Source organism: Dreissena polymorpha, chromosome 2 (genome assembly GCF_020536995.1).
Source record: "Dreissena polymorpha isolate Duluth1 chromosome 2, UMN_Dpol_1.0, whole genome shotgun sequence".
Taxonomy (NCBI): Eukaryota; Metazoa; Mollusca; class Bivalvia; order Myida; family Dreissenidae; genus Dreissena; species Dreissena polymorpha.
The window spans coordinates 18,193,013-18,211,041 of NC_068356.1; the positions used below are offsets into that span (position 1 = coordinate 18,193,013).

The window sequence follows — 18,029 nt, forward strand, 5'->3', positions numbered from 1 at the left end:
AGTGCCAACTGGTTGCCCCAACGGTTGTCAAGGAGGTAGAACAAGGGGCTGATCCACAAAAGGCATGCGCTCAACTCAAGTTGTGTTCTTCCGGTAAAATATGTAAACTATCAAAATAAAGTACCCGTACATTGTAATGTAGTTTCTAAATATAGGCTTTTTTCTCGAAATGATAACAGGGATATATTTATGGATGATTATTATTGTTTAAATTTGAACTAAAGGTTTATTTGAATTTAATCGTCAACTTCAAATAAGTGGGAAATGGTCTGCTTGTTTTATAATTACGGTGAAAATGGAAGCCCATTATCATAACTGATTTCAGTTGTCTTAAAACAACTGTTCCGAAATGCAAATCGTTTAAATTAAATTGTTGGGATACTCTTTGTATCTTGTTGTAATGTCGTATGTAAATACATACAACCAATTATTTTTAATTAACACACTGAACACTTTCTTTTTGCGCTAAATTAAACTTAAAAATTGAGATTTTAGAGTGGCAGAAAATATTGTTTGTATTGCTTCAATATTTTTGTAGAAGCCTCAGTTAAGGTTGGTGATATTAAATGCGACATCTGCGAATTTCTTGTACACGAGCTGGACGCTATTATCGGCAAGAACGCTAGCATCGATAAAATCAATTCTACAATATACGGTTTGTGCCAGAAACTCAGTGGAACCGCACAAGCATTTGTAAGTAAGATAGCAGTTTGGTATTATTCCGTCTATACGCTTTGGTTTTTAAAAAGTCTTTGCGTTAAATATTGAATGCAGAAACTTTATTACATTGTGATTTTCTTTAAATAAAAAATGCACCACTTTAAGTATTACTATTGTTTGTTTCTACGACTTACTACCACTACAAGAAGTAATACAGCTACTTCTGCTACTATTTCTACTGCTACTACTACTACTACTTTTACTACTTATACTACCACTAGTAATACTACTACTTCTACTACTCCTACAACTACTACTTCTGCAACAACAACAGCACCAACTACTACTACTACTACTACTACTACTACTACTACTACTGCTACTGCTACTACTACTACTACTACTACTACTACTACTACTGCTACTGCTACTACTACTACTACTACTACTACTACTACTACTACTACTTCTGCTACTACTACTACTACTACTACTACTTCTACTACTACTACTACTACTACTACTACTACTACTACTACTACTACTACTACCACTCTACTACTACTACTACTACTTATAGTTCTTCTTCTACTACTACTGCCATTGCTGCTACCATTACTACTACTGATGCTACTATTTCTACTACTAATATTATTGTTACTACATTACAACTTTTATTATTACTTGTAGTACACTACTACTTCTTCTTCTAAAAGTATTGCGCAATTCTTATTTCAGTGCGTGTTAGTGGCCCCATCTGTTTTGAAGGAATTGGAGGCAGGAGCAGATCCTCAAAAGGCCTGTTCGGCCATTAAACTTTGTTCGGCAGGTACGGTATGACAGTTGAACCAAACGCTATATTTCACGACATGCATTTGTGTTAAATTTAAAAATATCGTTTAACCATTTAGCAAATTTGGCGATGAAGATATATTAAATGTAGCCCGAAGTGCAGGGAAAAGGTTTCATATGTAAAAAGCTAAAGCACTTAATTACAAGTTATAAGGCTTTCTAAAGTGAAAGTCAGCTACACGAGTTTTCCATCAAATAATTACATCCAAATTACCAGTAGTTAATGAATATAAATGTTGCATCTTTTCGGATGACCTTGTTCCTCATTATACGTTATAAAAACACTACCTCAACGTTTACGATTGTCAGTCCATATTCCGCCGCCAGTGAATGACCTGAAGTGTGAAGTTTGCGAACTTATCATACTTAAAGTAGACGGCCTTGTTGGAAATAATCATTCGGATGCCAAAATCAACCAGACCGTTTACCAAGTCTGCTATGATCTTGGCGGTACATTGCAAACTTTCGTATGTATTCTTCTAGTTAATTATTAACATAATACGTTTTTATTCAAGGATATACGCGTTTGAAATTGTGTCACATTTAAAAGCGTACTTTTCAACATGTATTCAGTTTGCCAAAAACCGTGGTAACGGATAATGGATATGGTGTCCGCCTAGCGACCGGGAGGTCACGGGTTCGATCCCAACTGTGGGAGCGTTCTAAAGATCTCCCCCATAGACACCGAGTACTGGTTCTAGTCACAGGAAACGGACTCGAAAGTTTTTCAAATAAGCCTTAGACTTTCTATGCAACCGAGCTTAAATAACTAGATTAAAACTAAACAACGTTGTGGAATAAGTGAAAAAGAAGGTTGCAGACGAAATGATGTATTTGCTTAATCGATGACTGCTCCTGACTTACTTAATATTTGACTAATTAACTGGCTGGCTTTCTGATTGACTTACGACGCAAATCAAAGAATGTCAAACTAGATTATAGTCATTATTTTAGTGCCTGCTGATTGCGCCTACTGTTATCAATGAGCTAGAAAAGGGAGCGAAACCAGATGAAACGTGCAAGCTTTTGAAGATTTGTCCAAACTACAACGGTAAGCAGTCCATATGCAGTTCGTAGACATCTAAATATACATGTAGCGAAATCAAATCCAGAATCATATGAGTTTGCCTCGCATTTCATACATTTGTGTTGAATCTTGGAAAAAATTACAGCAGTTGTACCTAATCTTACTATTACGTGTATATCAAATAAGACAAATATATGTTGGCAGGTCAAGTCAAATTCAAAAACCAAATGTTTGCATAATTGCCGTTGGTCGACTTGTCATATTTTTGTGGTTAAAGTATGCCTACAGAATTGTGGATTAATTGCTTTTCATCATAATTAAAAGCTGTTATTTTATTTATTGACACGCATTCTTAAATCTAACATTCTCTTTCACGAGTTTTGTATGTTTAGATACCGTGTACGACAATAGTCAAGAACAAATTCGGCCGGGCCACGTGGAAGCGATTACTTGCGACATGTGCGCTACATCGCTCCAGCCAATTTTGCACGAGCTAGACTCGGATTATGTACGTTACGTATCAATCATAAGTATAAACACGTGTTCGTCTTTTATTGGCAGGTTCAATAACGGCAACGTGCGAATCTTTAAATAAAATGAAATGTATATAATTATGTTTTTTTCTTTCAAATATGATACCGTATAATATGTTTCTTGTAATGTATATTAATAATTTAATGATTGGCACATTCAACAAAACCTTAATTGACAATACGTTTAAAGTTAAATCTAGCCTTGTCTGGGCACTGTCATCTCCTCATATACAAGCTGGCCTTGTCTGGGTACTGCCATCTGCTCATATACAAGCTAGCCTTGTCTGGGCACTGTCATCTGCTCATATACAAGCTAGCTTTGTATGAGTACTGTTATCTGCTCATATACAAGCTAGCCTTGTCTGGGTTCTGTCATCTGCTCATATACAAGCTAGCCTTGTCTGGGCACTGTCATCTTCTGATATACAAGCTAGCCTTGTCTGGGCACTGTCATCTGCTCATATACAAGCTAGCCTTGTCTGGGCACTGTCATCTGCTCATATACAAGCTAGCCTTGTCTGGGCACTGTCATCTGCTCATATACAAGCTAGCCTTGTCTGGGCACTGTCATCTGCTCATATAAAGCTAGCCTTGTCTGGGTACTGTCATCAGCTCAAATACAAGCTAGCCTTGTCTGGGTACTGTCATCTGCTCATATACAAGCTATCCTTGTCTGGGCTTGTCATCTGCTCATACAAGCTAGCCTTGTCTGGACACTGTCATCGGCTCATATACAAGCTAGCATTGTCTGAACACTGTTATCTGCTCATATGCAAGCTAGCCTTGTTTTGGCACTGCCATCTGCTCATATACAAGCTAGGCTTGTCTGGGCATTGTCATCTGCTCATACACAAGCTAACCTTATCGGGGCACTGTCATCTGCTCATATACAAGCTAGCCTTGTCGGGGCACTGTCATCTGCTCATATACAAGCTAGCCTTGTCTGGGCACTGTCATCTGCCCATATACAAGCTAGCCTTGTCTGGGTACTGTCATCAGCTCAAATACAAGCTAGACTTGTCTGGGTACTGTCATCTGCTCATATACAAGCTAGCCTTGTCTGGGCTTGTCATATGCTCATATACAATCTAGCACTGTCAGGGTACTGTCATCTGCTGATATACAAGCTAGCCTTGTCTGGGCTGTGTCATCTGCTCATATACAAGCAAGCCTTGTCTGGGCACTGTTATCTGCTCATATACAAGCTAGCCTTGTCTGGGGACTGTCTTCTGCTCATATACAAGCTAGCCTTGTCCGGGCACTGTCATCTGCTGATATACAAGCTAGCCTTGTCTGGGCACTGTCATCTGCTCATATACAAGCTAGCCTTGTCTGGGTACTGTCATCTGCTAATATACAAGCTAGCATTGTCTGAACACTGTCATCTGCTCATATGCAAGCTAGCCTTGTTTTGGCACTGCCATCTGCTCATATACAAGCTAGGCTTGTCTGGGCATTGTCATCTGCTCATATACAAGCTAACCTTATCGGGGCACTGTCATCTGCTCATTTACAAGCTAGCCTTGTTTGGGCACTGTCATCTGCTCATATACATGCTAGCCTTGTCTGGGTACTGTCATTCGCTCATATACAAGCTAGCCTTTTCTGGGCACTGTCATCTGCTCATATACAAGCTAGCCTTATCCATATTAATTGTCTTCTTTTTCTTATTTTTCTGTAACACGTGGTCAATTTTATCTAAATATTTTCACATTTTCAGTTGAAAGTCAATCGATTCGCACAGGCAATGTGTAACAACCTTCCAGTCGTCTACAGAAAACAGGTTCGTTCAAACACTAAACATATAATTAAGAATCAAAACGTCGTTCTTCTTTTTTCAAAATAAGTTCATAGAAGCATCGGTGACATTTAGCTTAAGCAAATAGGCTACTATCACTTCTACTATTAGTTTAAACGTACTTATTCATTTCGTAATCATACAATTCAATTCATTGTTGCAAAGTAAGAAAATCATGGATTAGAAAACAAGCGTAAAGCTTATATTAATTCTTTTCCATGGTGGAGTTGACTCATATATGTTTAGCATTTAGGCGGCCACAAGAACATGGATGCGCTCTCGTAATTGTTATGATTGTGATTGGATTGGGTTCAAAGTAAAAACGGAATCATGGTAGTGTGGATATATTTCATACAAACGAAATGAATAGTTAATTTAGAAGGTACTGAGGCGTAGTGTCACAGAGGCCTCTACAAGGTTCGGGTCAGCGTCCACAGCAGCATCGTTCTACGAGTCAAATCGTTTAGTTGCTTCAATAAACTGCTGGACACGAAGAAATAATATAGTGTTTTCCTGATAGGTTACATATTCATCCCCATTAAGAAGGTTATTTACGGTTGTTGCGCATGGGAGATTGGTAAAACAATGTTGTCGTATGTGCTGATACCTTGGGCAGTGAAGCAAGAAGTGAGACGGAGTTTCAATGGCACCACATATGCAATCCGGTGAGGAAGTAATGTTTCTACGATGGAGATCGAAGTTCAAGGAGCTACAGCCAAGTCGCAGACGAGTATGATAGATTTGTAATCTTCTATCACCAACGTTAAATAGTGGACACGACTTTGTTTGGCATTGAGTGATTTTTCGCCTAAATTCAATAAGTGAATTGGAGTTTTTGACGTCAGGAGAAAGATTGTTCCATTGGCGGATGGTGGAATGAAGGAAGGAATTGGAAAAGAGTTGAGTATTTGCGTAAACTGGAGGTATGCCATTTTGGGATCGGAGGTCATAGGCCTGGGATGTGCGAACTGGGATCAGGTTTCATAGATAGAAGGGTGCAATATTGTTCTGCATTTTGTATATTTGCATCATCGTTGGGAGAGTGATTCCCAGTTGTAGCACCTGTCACGATCCTTGCGGCTTCAACTTGGACCGATTCAATGTCATTTTTAGAGCTACAGAACAGTTGTCCCAAATGATGTCGCCATACTCAAGAAGTGGTCTTATACAGGTGATGTACATCTTTTCAAGATTTGACCTTGTCAGTGTATATTTAAGGCTTCGAAGTATGCCGATTCTCTGCCAGGCTTTTGGGAGGATAAATGATATGTGGGAAGACCACTTGACATCCTCAGAAAGGACCAAGCCTAGGTGGGTGTGAGTTTTGAGTTGGGCAATCGAAGTTTATTCCATTAAAAGTGGTGGATGAGTAGGTTTGATGCGTTTTCTCGAAAAGAGCATACATTCGGTTTTTGAAGGATTAAATGAGACCAGCCATGATTTGGACCATGAGGTTATGCGAAACAAGTCAAGATTTAAAGTGACAGCAGCTGGGGCTGGGTCTTCAACAATTATATAAAGACTGGTGCCGTCGGCGAATAGACGAATGTTTGTCTGGATGTCTGTAACTATGTCGTTGATGTAGAGTAGAAAGAGGAGTGGACCAAGTATAGACCCCTGCGGGACACCAGCTTCAACTGTAGTCCAACAGGAAGAAGAGTTGCCAATGACGACACGCTTCGTTCGGTCTGATAAATTAGACCCGAACCAATTTATAAGGTTACCTTGAATGCCTGCTGCTGATAGTTTCGTGAGGAGCCCAGGATGCCAAACTCTGTCAAAGGCTTTGCAAATATCACAGAAAACGGCTCGAACCTCTTTGCCTTCGTCAAGAGCTTTAAGGATATCGAGGTATAAAAAGGTCAGCTGGTTGACCGTGGAATCACCTTTCATAAAACCTGACTGGAATTGTGTAATTAGATTATTGGAGATGAGATAGTTGTATAGATGTTTATGGATACAGCGTTCCATGAGTTTCCCAAGACAACTAAGAAGGGATATTGGACGATAGTTAGAAGGAATCGAAGGGTCGGACTATTTAAAAACGGGGCATACGTTTGCTAATTTCCATGACGATGGGAATACTGACTTAGAAATGAGTTTTGTGAAGATGAAAGAAAGTGGGACGCACAGTTCATGAATTCCCTCTTTTATGAGTCTATAGCTTATCAAGTCGGGTCCACATGCCTTTGAAGGATCAATGAGCGTCGCTGCGTCGCGGACATCCTGTGCTGATATTTGAATATCTGAGAGGACGTTATTGGTGATTGACTTAATTTCAAGGATCGTGTGTGTGCTGTCATCTACAGTTGATGTCATGGTGAAGAAATTGTTTAGGAGGTCAGCTTTCTCTGCGTTTGTCGATGCTTCTGTGCCGTTGTCTATAAGCGTTGGAATAGTGGTGGAGGACTGTTTATTTGAAAGCTGTTTGACCATTTTAAACCAGGTTTTAGTGTCGATATTATCAGAGTTTATTTTGGAGATAAGTTTTTTTCATGGTATGCTAAACTTCTACTATTAGTATAGGTTATTATATGGAGGAAGTGTGCCTTTAGTGGTTATTGGCACATTTGGTGAGTTATTTGCAAGAAGGCTTTAGCCCGAGTGCAAATAAACACCTTCAAGTGTGCCAATAACCACTAAAGGCACACTTCTTCCATATAATGACCTGCTTATTGCATATGTTCATCATGTGTATACATATGTAGTGAATATCGAAATTTATATCGTGTATATCGAAATTAATAATTAATATCGTAAAACATAATTTAATATAAACGACACGCCTACCTCAATTAGAACTTTAAATCAATATTTATAACAATGAAATTGAATCGAGTTGCACTTACATTTTTTATTATTCCATCTCTTTATCGAAACTTATTTTAAACCACACTATTTGATTGTATTCCTATCGAAGTTTACAATCGTGCACAATAAACACGCAATGCGAAATACGTTTTACATTTGTTCGATGCTTTAAACAAATATTTTACTGTTAAAACACAACACGTCCAACATGTCCTTAAAATCCAGATAATTTAACTCAAACTAGTGTGTTTCGTCAAAGAAACTACGTCATACAATATACGTCATAAATTGGTCTATAAGATGCATGAAAAATGAAAGTACGGAAAGCCGGTTTTCAGAAAAAACGCGATTCCAAAACCCGTTCACACGCCATTTTGTTTGAAAGCTTCGGTCGCTTATTACGTAACGTCAACGCGTGCCGACGATCCGCCGTTACTGGACAACAGGTGCGAGATAACCGGAAGTTTGCAAATAACCAATTTTGGTACAGTGTGCCAATAACCGGTTATTTGCACACTTGCTCAATACCGAGATTTTCAAGAGTTATTCGCAAAAAAAAAACGGCCAATTTTGTTACTAAATATATTGACTTATGCAATAAATACTATTACTACTAATAATATTTTACTTGATATTTTAGTGTCAACAATTGGTTGCCAGTGACAACGGGAAATATTTGAAGATCTTTCTTAACCGCTTCCGTGACACAATGTGCGAAAAGGCTCACTGCACGGGTGTCGCACACAAAAACCTGTCGTAAAGATAGCAGCAGTGAATGACTCGATACAATGTGTATCATGAGACCATTGACATGTGGTATGCTAACACTGTGCGACATCACTCAGCTGGGAGTTGCCCATTGAAAAGTGTTATGACCATTTCACACTCTTTTATAACATTATACTGGAAAGTTTAACCATTTGCCTGCTGGGAAATTTGTCGTCTGCTAAAATGTCGTCTGCTGAATTTCTAAAATTTGCATTTTCTTCATTTTCGATTTTTTCAAACAATACTATAAGAATAGCAAACAGTTTGGATCCTGATGAGACGCCACGTTCTGTGGCGTCTCATCTGGATCCAAACTGTTTGCAAAGGCCATCAAAATTCGGTTCCAGCACTGAAAAATTTAATATATATTAAAAGCCGGTTGTTGACATAATAGAATAACTTATTGTATATAATAACTGGTTTATATATTGTTCGTCCTGAATAAATTTAAGATGAAGTTCGACTTAGTATTTCAGAAATGAAACATCTATGTTTCTGAATCAACAACAAGGAATTTTCTTCTTTGTTCATTTTTAATCAGTCCATAAGTTTAAAGCAAGGCTCATCTTATTTGCTCAAATATAACCCGAATGTTCGCATGTGTCATGATGTTCCAATCTCTTTTGATTTATGTTCCTTTTTGGAACAGATAAAAGATTTCATTACGGACAAGTTCTAATAATAAATTGACGTTTTGGGGGATACAACGATTAATAGCCATGTTTGTTTATTTAATTAAAACATAATTTTTTGTTTTTCAATTTCGCTCAGTTAGATCTAAGCGCGATTTGTTATATATATATATATATATATATATATATACATTCCGTATTGTTATATGTAGCAAGGAATATCTTTAAAAAGATATACGGCGTTGATGTTGTAATGTTTGCGACCAGTGAAAGGAGGTGGAATGAAGCGACCATGTATTTTAATGAAGGAAGTGAGTGATAATAAGCTAATATATTTTAATGTATTAACAAATAAAAATGAAAAACAAGAAGAGGTGAAATTGTATGTTTTACTGTCAATAAGTATTGTAATGACTACGTTTTCATAATTGAACGAGTAATACATTACCGGTAGTTTCAATAGGAAAAGAAAACATATTCGCCACTGAAATACTATGCACATAATGCTGGAATGAAATAAAAGATAATGTGTTATAATGTGTACAGATGTAAGTAGAATGTAAACATGAAAGACTCAATATTGCAAGCATCATAGTGATATGAATTTTTTGCAGAAAAACAGAATTTTATATAAAAAAAGAACAAAACAAAGTACAAAGAAACATATTTACACTAATAAACGCAAATATGGATTATAATAAATCAAAGACAGATATATTTCCAACACCTATATATTTCCTTAGTATCGCGGGCTACCGCCCCCACCCCCCCACCCCCCCACCCCCCGCTTTGTAAATAGTGGTAAACAACTGCGTACCGGTAAAGTGCAATCTAGCCTGTTTTTGTAGTGTTTAGTGTGGCCGCTACGGCATGTACACAAAAGATTCTTTTAATTTTAGAGACATGTGATTAATGCTATACTGCTTCTTAAACTAAGGAGAAACGTTTCGATTTAATGTTAAGAGGATGTTTTGTATCTTGACAGTTTTTAATTTATTGTTATTTACATGTAATTTACAATATATTCATATTTCAGATCAAATGATATGCATCCAATGTTTAAGTCAGGGAACCAGACTACCAATGTTTACGGTGATTTTTGTATTATTAGCCAATGCTCAATTCGGGGTTATTTATTTCGGACCTATTATGAATGAAGGTCATCTAAGGTCAAAAGTGACGTTAAACAGCTACACCGAAAAAGTTTAACATGTTTTGAGCCTCGCTCTGTAAAAACGGGGACTCAGTTGCATAGTGTCTCCCTAGATTAACCTATGCAGTGGGCCTTAACTGGATGTTCGCTAAGATGAGACCGTCTTTAAACGAAATTACCATTACAGCGGAAAGTGAAATCCCTTATTAGCTGATGCGAACATGCGTCAAGCCCCTTTTTCTCAGAGCGAGGCTCAATTAATTGATAGACCCAATATGGGAGAGTTAAATAAGTCTGGCATCACTGATTTGGGTAGCCTTATCATTAACTGTCTTAGTAACTGGGGATTAATAAGGAGGACCTGCACGTTATTGTTTGTTTATAAACATATAACGTACACATGCCTGTCATTAATAATTATTGGAGACAAACTTATTCTTGTATCAATTCCTGATCAGGTACTGTAGTATGATTGATTTATTTCAGTCGTTATCTGATATTCGTTCGTTTTAAAACAATTAAAGGTTGTATTGGAACATGAACACTTGTTTGCAGAATCTTCAAGCATTATTCATATGCTCGTAAATAAATAACGACTGATTTGTAAATAATGTCCGGTATATTTTTCATGATATCTATGTGAAAGTCTCAGATTAATTTAGACAATATATTCAATATATCATTAAATTCAAAATATTGAATTGCACGTTTACGGATGCTTTATGATACAGCTGCTCTTGACAATGGTGTGTGAACTTGACCATGATCTTCCATCACTTTGGTAATATATGGGCCGTGCTCTGTGAAAAGGGGGTTTAATGCACGTACATAAAGTTTCGTCCCAGATTAGCCTGTGCAGTCCGCACGTGCTAATCAGGGACGACGCTTTCAGCTTGTGATACTTTTCGTTAAAAAAGTATCGGCAAGTGTCGTCCCTGATTAGCCTGTGCGTACTGCAGATGCTAATCTGAAACGACACTTTACGCACATGCATTAAAACCCCCTTTCACAGAGCACGGCTCATTTAATTATGAATTTGCCTGAATCGTTGAATTACGGTGGCATACAGGGGCCATAGGAAACATTTTGCTAAATATGATTTCGTACGCACGCTAAAGATAGAGCATGTCCACGCATTAATTGACTTCTGAGCTGGTAGAAATGTCATCTATTATGCTAATATTAGGAACATTGGTCAGCTTAATATTGGCTGATCTGAAACGTATACTCATTGGTCGGCTACCACGTGAGCACGCAATAGCTGTCGCGTGCCCACGTCACAACCGCGTGTGCATACGAAAGCTATCGCGTGTGTAAGTAATAGCTATCGCGTGCGCACGCAATAACAATCGCTTGCGCATGTTATAGAGACAGTAGAATAACACATTTCCAATGTCCTATTTATATTACAGTAAGGTATAGACTGAAAATATCATAATTTCAGTCACCTTGTACTTGTCATGTTAACGTGTATATCGTAGATAAAAAATCGATCGTTTATGTCACACTATGCGCACAAAATACGTTATTCATGACCATCGGTTATGTTTACCATGTGGGAAAGCACATGTCCAAATTTAACTGTTGGCATTCGAATGTGATATCTTATGAATTATATATTAAATATTGGTTGTACAAAATGCACAATGTGACACTACATGTTCGTTGTGGGTTGATTCCGTCAAACATTTTAAATTATTTCGACGTTGAGCGTTTGCGTAATAGTTGTATTATTAATAGACCTTAAAGCAGAAAACGATTCTACGGTTTTTGTCGAAGTTTTAAGTAAGACTTCATCAGTGTAGTTTTATTGAAAAGTCTGAGATATGTATGTCAATATGCTGAAGAAAGTCATAGCATTAGATCGATAGTTCCAAGTGAGTTGTTGATGTTCCACGTTATTCAAGCTTGTTCGCTTATTATAAAAATTACAATTTCTTCTTCATTTCAATTTTTGTCAAAATGACATATGTATGTGATTCCCAAATACTGTTTGTATATAAATACTTACACTTTGCACACGTGCAGCAAACAGCTGCAATATAATTCTTTATACAACTTTATTTGCTTCATACCGCAACCTAATATTGTACTGTTATTATATATTCAGCATTAGAGGGAAACTATACAAATATTTGCACATTAAACCTTTAACATAATAAATGCTCAAAACAGAGGAGAGTGTTATCACACAGCTTAGCGGTGTGCTGATAGTCGTTTGTATTTGAAAATGAAAGGTTATCGGCGAAGAACAAAGCGCTGTAAATATTGTAACTGTTAAACCGCATTGGTAAACAAACGAAAAGGATAGAACCGATATCAGAACCCTTACCGAAGACATTCTTTGCTGGATGTGTTCTAATAAAGACTGGTTGTAATACTTGCGTCGGTCAATGATTTAAAGAAATTAAAAAAAGAGATAACATGGATTAAGGTGAATTTAAGGTGAGATATGTGTGTGCGTACTTATATTTTGTTTAATATAGTAACATTATCACTGAGAATTACTTTTCTATCCGATTGTATATGAATACAATCATAAACTCTACAATGTTCAGGACAATTACTTAACGTAAATATATCTTCATCATTATATACAGAAATAATAAAAAAGTATATGTACCGGTATAAGTTTTTGTTGGCTAGTTTTAAGAGCTGGTATTATCATTTCTCATTGAAGGGTTTTAAATAAAATTACTTAAATATGTGTACCTATGTATTCAAGGATGATGAACATTAAAAATAACATTAAAGCGGCTGTTAAAGTTTAATTAACACATTTCTAACATCGCACTGCACTAATAATAAGTTCACTGAAATTTGTCGATATAAGATATTTATGTAATTCCATTGACAAAACCCATGTGCTGTGATTCGAGCGCAGATCACTGATCAGTAATTTTATGGATAAATCAATGAAGAAACTAAACAAAAATCATTCCGTTCAATATTCTGTTAAAATATCATTTTGATGTAAAACAGATGAAAAAAACGCATTGGTCCCCGTGAAAAGTTTTATAATTGAAATTAAGTTATATTTATAATGTTCCACTATTCCACGCAAAACAAAGCATACGTCCGATAATTCAGAGACAGTGCCGAAGTTAAAGTCTCCAATAAAGCAGAACGCAAAAACAGTGTAGATTATTCCAGAAAAGTACATTTATTTATTCAATTTCCAGCAGACCGTTTCCTGATTGAAAAGCTGTTTGTGCAAACCATTCCACGCAGGTTGTTAGGATATCTTGTATTGACGTTCGCCCCTAGAGAGTCGTGTACACTTGCAGAATGCTCAATAATATCTTGTTTATGCGCATCAGGCTTGGTTTTAGAACAGTGTTTTATTTTACAAATATTTTACAAATACGAATCTGTCCAAGAAATTCTAGTATTACCGACAATTGGGAATAGTGGTATTTATATGTTGATGAACAAACGTTGTATACGTAATTAGATAAATGAGTGTGGTAATAAATGGAAACGACAATAATTAATTGAGCATCGTATTTAATCAGTACATGAACAAACGTTGTATACGTAATTAGATAAATGGGTGTGGTAATTAATGGAAACGACAATACTTAATTGAGCATCGTATTTAATCAGTACATCCATTTTATTACTCCGTTGCATAGTTGTTTATCAAACATATTACATGCAGGCATACATTATAGCACGTACATACATGATAACAAGCGCTTTATTTACTCGTTTTTCAAATATTTCTCTTAGAAACCTCTCATCGTATTGAGTGGTAGACATGACCCTCAAACGAAATGGATTGTCTGTCTACGTACAGCTAGTAAAGACAAGCAACTAAGTGACTTAAACTTATGTCAAGAAAAGTAATGTTCGTGTCAATGTCTATAAGGCAAAAATGCGGACAAGTATTTTGACTCCAACACGCTACAACAATTGAAACGTAAAAGTTATCAGTAGAACTATTTAATACATTATTTCAAGACAATAATTTCCAGATATGTACTTTGGACCTTCAAACGAAGAAAATAGACGTCAACTGGTCGTCCTGCGATTCTAAAACGTAGTGTTTTTGAGTATATATTTTTCCCCAATAATCCAGATTGTTTCAGACATGCATTCCGAACCTGTTATCTGCAAATCCAAAAAACTTTGCAATGCGATTATGTAAGCCCGAATGCTAGTCCATTCTTTCTGAAAATCTACCATCTCACGACAATTTTTCATCAAATCGAGTGCGAGTCGTTCTCCAATATGTACCTTGTGCCACCGACCAGTTGGTTTGGTTAAGAATTATGTCTGCATTAGGGGCGCCTGTCACATTGCTGATACGCGTTCAATTTAACATCTGGGATGATAAGAAGTGAATTATGTGCCAAACGTTACTCGATAAAATCGTTCTAAAACCTTAATTTTCGCGTTTTGACTTCAGCCTGTTACATGCATACCGTGTTCGCAAGCATTGTGTGTGTTTGTTTTCATATTGATTTAAATTCGATTAGATTTCAAATTTGGCTTTAACCTGAATATTATTATACAAAAAAATCGTTATTTTTGTTCTAATAGCAATCTTCATGTGACAAGGGCAACGACGTATATGTTAAAAGATTTTGTTTGGTTGAAATTAATCACGCCCTTTTTAATTGCCTCGTTAAATGTTGCATTACGTGTCGAAACACGTGTTGCTTTCAAAGGAAACGATAATCAATACAGTCATATATTTATATTGATGCTGCAGTTGATGCAGTTGCTTATAATGATGATAACACTTATTTTGATAATCATCATCAGCAGCAGCGACAGCCTAGTCGGCGATAACTTCATAGTGTTTGTTATATATTACAGTAAAACGCTACCAGTTCTACTCATGCCATTCTCATTTCTTTAGCTATCATACATTTTTGATACCATCTTATCCTACTATCGAATGAGAGTTCGTCTATGAACAGTTTGCATAAGTGGTTAAAAGCAAAAGCTTCTTTATGATTGACGATAACGCACATATACAAGAATATTGCTTCACTATGTTAGCTATCTTAACATTGCTGGTTGTTACAGTTGTCCATATAAATGATACTATACAGAGCGTATGTCTGTCTTGTGAGCTATTTACGTTGACGGCCGATCCCTCAGGCGTTTTGAAGAATAAAACGCAAACATTAGACGAGGAAAAAATTCGTGTTTTACGTATACTGTGTGTGCGTTTTTAATCGGGCTTCATCCAGAAATTTGTTTTTACGTTTCGGAGGCGCTTTTTATATGTAAAATTATCTAGCATTGTTGATGCAAGGTACGTGGAGAGTGTTGATGAGCTGTTACGTGGGTGTCGTGTCTGTGCTTTAAAATTGTGGAATACTAATGACATTGGATATATGACTTGAAAGGTAAGTACTCTAGTTCTTACATACATGCTTATTCACCTCATATAGTTGGCTCAAATTATAGTTAACCATTAAACTGCTGATGAGACGAATTGCATTTTAGTCGCGCTCTGTGAAAATTGGGGTTTAATGCATGTGCGTAAAGTTTCGTCCCAGATTAACCTGTGCACAGACTAATCAGGGACGAAATTTTCCGCCTAAACTGGATTTTTGCTAAGAAGAGTCTTTTTTACGAGAACAACTATCATAAAAGCGGAAAGTGTCGTCGCTGTTAAGTCCACACAGGCTAATCTGGGAAGACACTTTACGCACGTGCATTAAACCCCCTTTTCACAGAGCACGGCCCATTTATTTTTGCAAACTGTATAGATATTTGAAATATGAAACTAAAACGTATTTGTTTAAGTGTAGTCAGAGACAAATATGTCGCCAATAAGGAAGTATGACAATTAAATGAATGTTTAGATGGCGTCCCAGAAAATAAACTATTTTTTCCATGTAAATAATATTTTAGTAAAGTGTGAAAAAAAGAGCTGTTATCAGGTCTAAAACAGCATAAGTACTTCATAGTAAACGTTATGCAATATGCCAAGCAAGCGCTTTAATGCAATATAAACTGTATTGCTTGCAATAGTTGATTTTTCAAATTCTAAATTGCGACGATTTTTTTGTATAAGTGTGAAGTAAACAAACTAATGAAATGTCGTCTCCATTCTGGAAATATATTGGTAGGATGTTAGTTCTATTGAAATATCTTATCTTAAGTGGAAAATAATGATACTTTATTCATAACTTCCCAACTGAAGTTCGATAGCTTGCTTTTAAATTCTAAAATATGTACGCCATCAACACATTTTTCGGAGTTCTGTTTCGCATTATTTTCCGTTAAATGCGCTCGCCATATAGAACGCGGGTTGTACACAACACTGTTTCATTCATCCTTTATTTTATGGGTGCTCAAAAAGTGATCTGCCTTTCCGTATGAAACAAGTGTTTAAACAATCAACACATGACATAATTACCGATATTTGGTGCGTCCAGTGATTTTTATGTCCCCCACCCACTAAAGTGGGGGACATATTGTTTTTGCCCTGTCTGTTGGTTGGTCTGTTGGTTTGCGCCAACTTTAACATTTGCAATAACTTTTGCAATACTGAAGATAGCAACTTGATATTTGGCATGCATATGTATCTCATGGAGCTGCACATTTTGAGTGGTGAAAGGTCAAGATCAAGGTCATCCTTCAAGGTCAGAGGTCAAATATATGTGGCCAAAATCGCTAATTTTATGAATACTTTTGCAATATTGAAGATGGTGAAAGGTCAAGTTCAAGGTCATATTTCAAGGTCAAAGGTAAAAAAAAGCGGCGCAGAAGGGGACATAGTGTTTCTGACAAACACATTTCTTGTTCAAAATTAAAGAAGATGCGAATCAACAGAACATGTAACAATGGTCGTGTTTGTAGCAGCTTTAGTAGCAATAATTCCTGTAAGTAGTAGCAGTCATAGCAAATACACGTGTAGTCGTTTGTGAAAGCACCAGCAGTATATGTTTTATGGACGCTGCAGAAGTAGAACTACATGTAATAGTAGAAATGGTGATAGGGATAGAAGTGGTAATGGCTGTACTGTTAGTGCATTGTTTTGTACATTCGATTCTCACTTCTGCGAACCGCGTTAAATCCCCGTTCCCTGCGCATGGGAGTTTGTTTGGTGGTCACCATACCGGACACGTGGGATTCCTCCTGGTACTCCGGTTACCCCACACAGCATAAGACTACACAAACACATCTAAAGCTGGAAATTGCAGTTATAATTCAAAATTTGCCTCTTCTTTCGTGAGTCTAGGACAGGTCTTCACATAATGCGGCATCTGTCCCAAAAGGACGTTATAAATTTCGAAATACACACATACAGCAGTAGTAATAACAGTAGTAGTAACAGTATTAGTACATGTTGTATAAATAGTAGTCGTAGAAAAAGTAAAACAAGCAGCTGTGTTAGGCATATGAAATAGAATTAGTTAGTTAGTTATATATGTTGTCGGTTGTTGGTGAAGTAATTAAAGTCGCAACTACAGTATAACCAGAAGCAATAAAAAATGAAAGGAATTTAATCGAAAATTACTTTTTTAATTATTTAAGTTTGTAAGATGACAATTACGTTCATGGCATACCCTTCCGCTGCTATTCCTCTATGCTTTTAATACAAGTTTCTTGTACTTTTACTGAAAGAGTTGATAAGATAAATATCAAATTGCATTAGGAAATGTGTCAAGCTAGACAGTCCTGACACACTGATGCGATATTTAAGGTCATTGTTGAAACAAGGTGCTTAAGGTATTGACTTTCAATGAAACCTCCGTTGTTTGTAAATATAAAGGAATAATGAAATTCGAAAAGTATTAACAGGAGAGATATTGTTATTAAAGGGACC

At 36.6% G+C, this 18,029-nt stretch overlaps 2 protein-coding genes across 52 annotated transcripts in view; both read left to right on the plus strand.

The window, feature by feature from the left end:
* Positions 1-8,906, plus strand: part of LOC127866048 (uncharacterized) — a 40,487-nt gene extending 31,581 nt beyond the window's left edge. For 46 of the 50 annotated variants that reach the window (XM_052406305.1, XM_052406324.1, XM_052406321.1 and 43 more), the window contains 8 exons: positions 3-93; positions 539-693; positions 1,399-1,489; positions 1,822-1,979; positions 2,467-2,563; positions 2,932-3,047; positions 4,793-4,855; positions 8,322-8,906. In XM_052406305.1, the coding sequence (XP_052262265.1) occupies positions 3-93; positions 539-693; positions 1,399-1,489; positions 1,822-1,979; positions 2,467-2,563; positions 2,932-3,047; positions 4,793-4,855; positions 8,322-8,441 (891 nt within the window). In that variant the 3' untranslated portion in view covers positions 8,442-8,906. The remainder of the gene's footprint in view (positions 1-2; positions 94-538; positions 694-1,398; positions 1,490-1,821; positions 1,980-2,466; positions 2,564-2,931; positions 3,048-4,792; positions 4,856-8,321) is intronic. The other 4 variants (XM_052406325.1, XM_052406337.1, XM_052406338.1 and 1 more) reach the window with 2 other exon arrangements.
* A 3,571-nt stretch (positions 8,907-12,477) lies between these two features.
* Positions 12,478-18,029, plus strand: part of LOC127866058 (cGMP-dependent protein kinase 1-like) — a 131,207-nt gene continuing 125,655 nt past the window's right edge. Inside the window, exon 1 of one of the 2 annotated variants that reach the window (XM_052406391.1) lies at positions 12,478-12,679. The gene's annotated coding sequence lies outside the window, so the exon portion shown is untranslated. Of the gene's footprint in view, positions 12,680-15,271; positions 15,598-18,029 lie in introns of those variants that run through there. The other variant, XM_052406392.1, reaches the window with a different exon arrangement.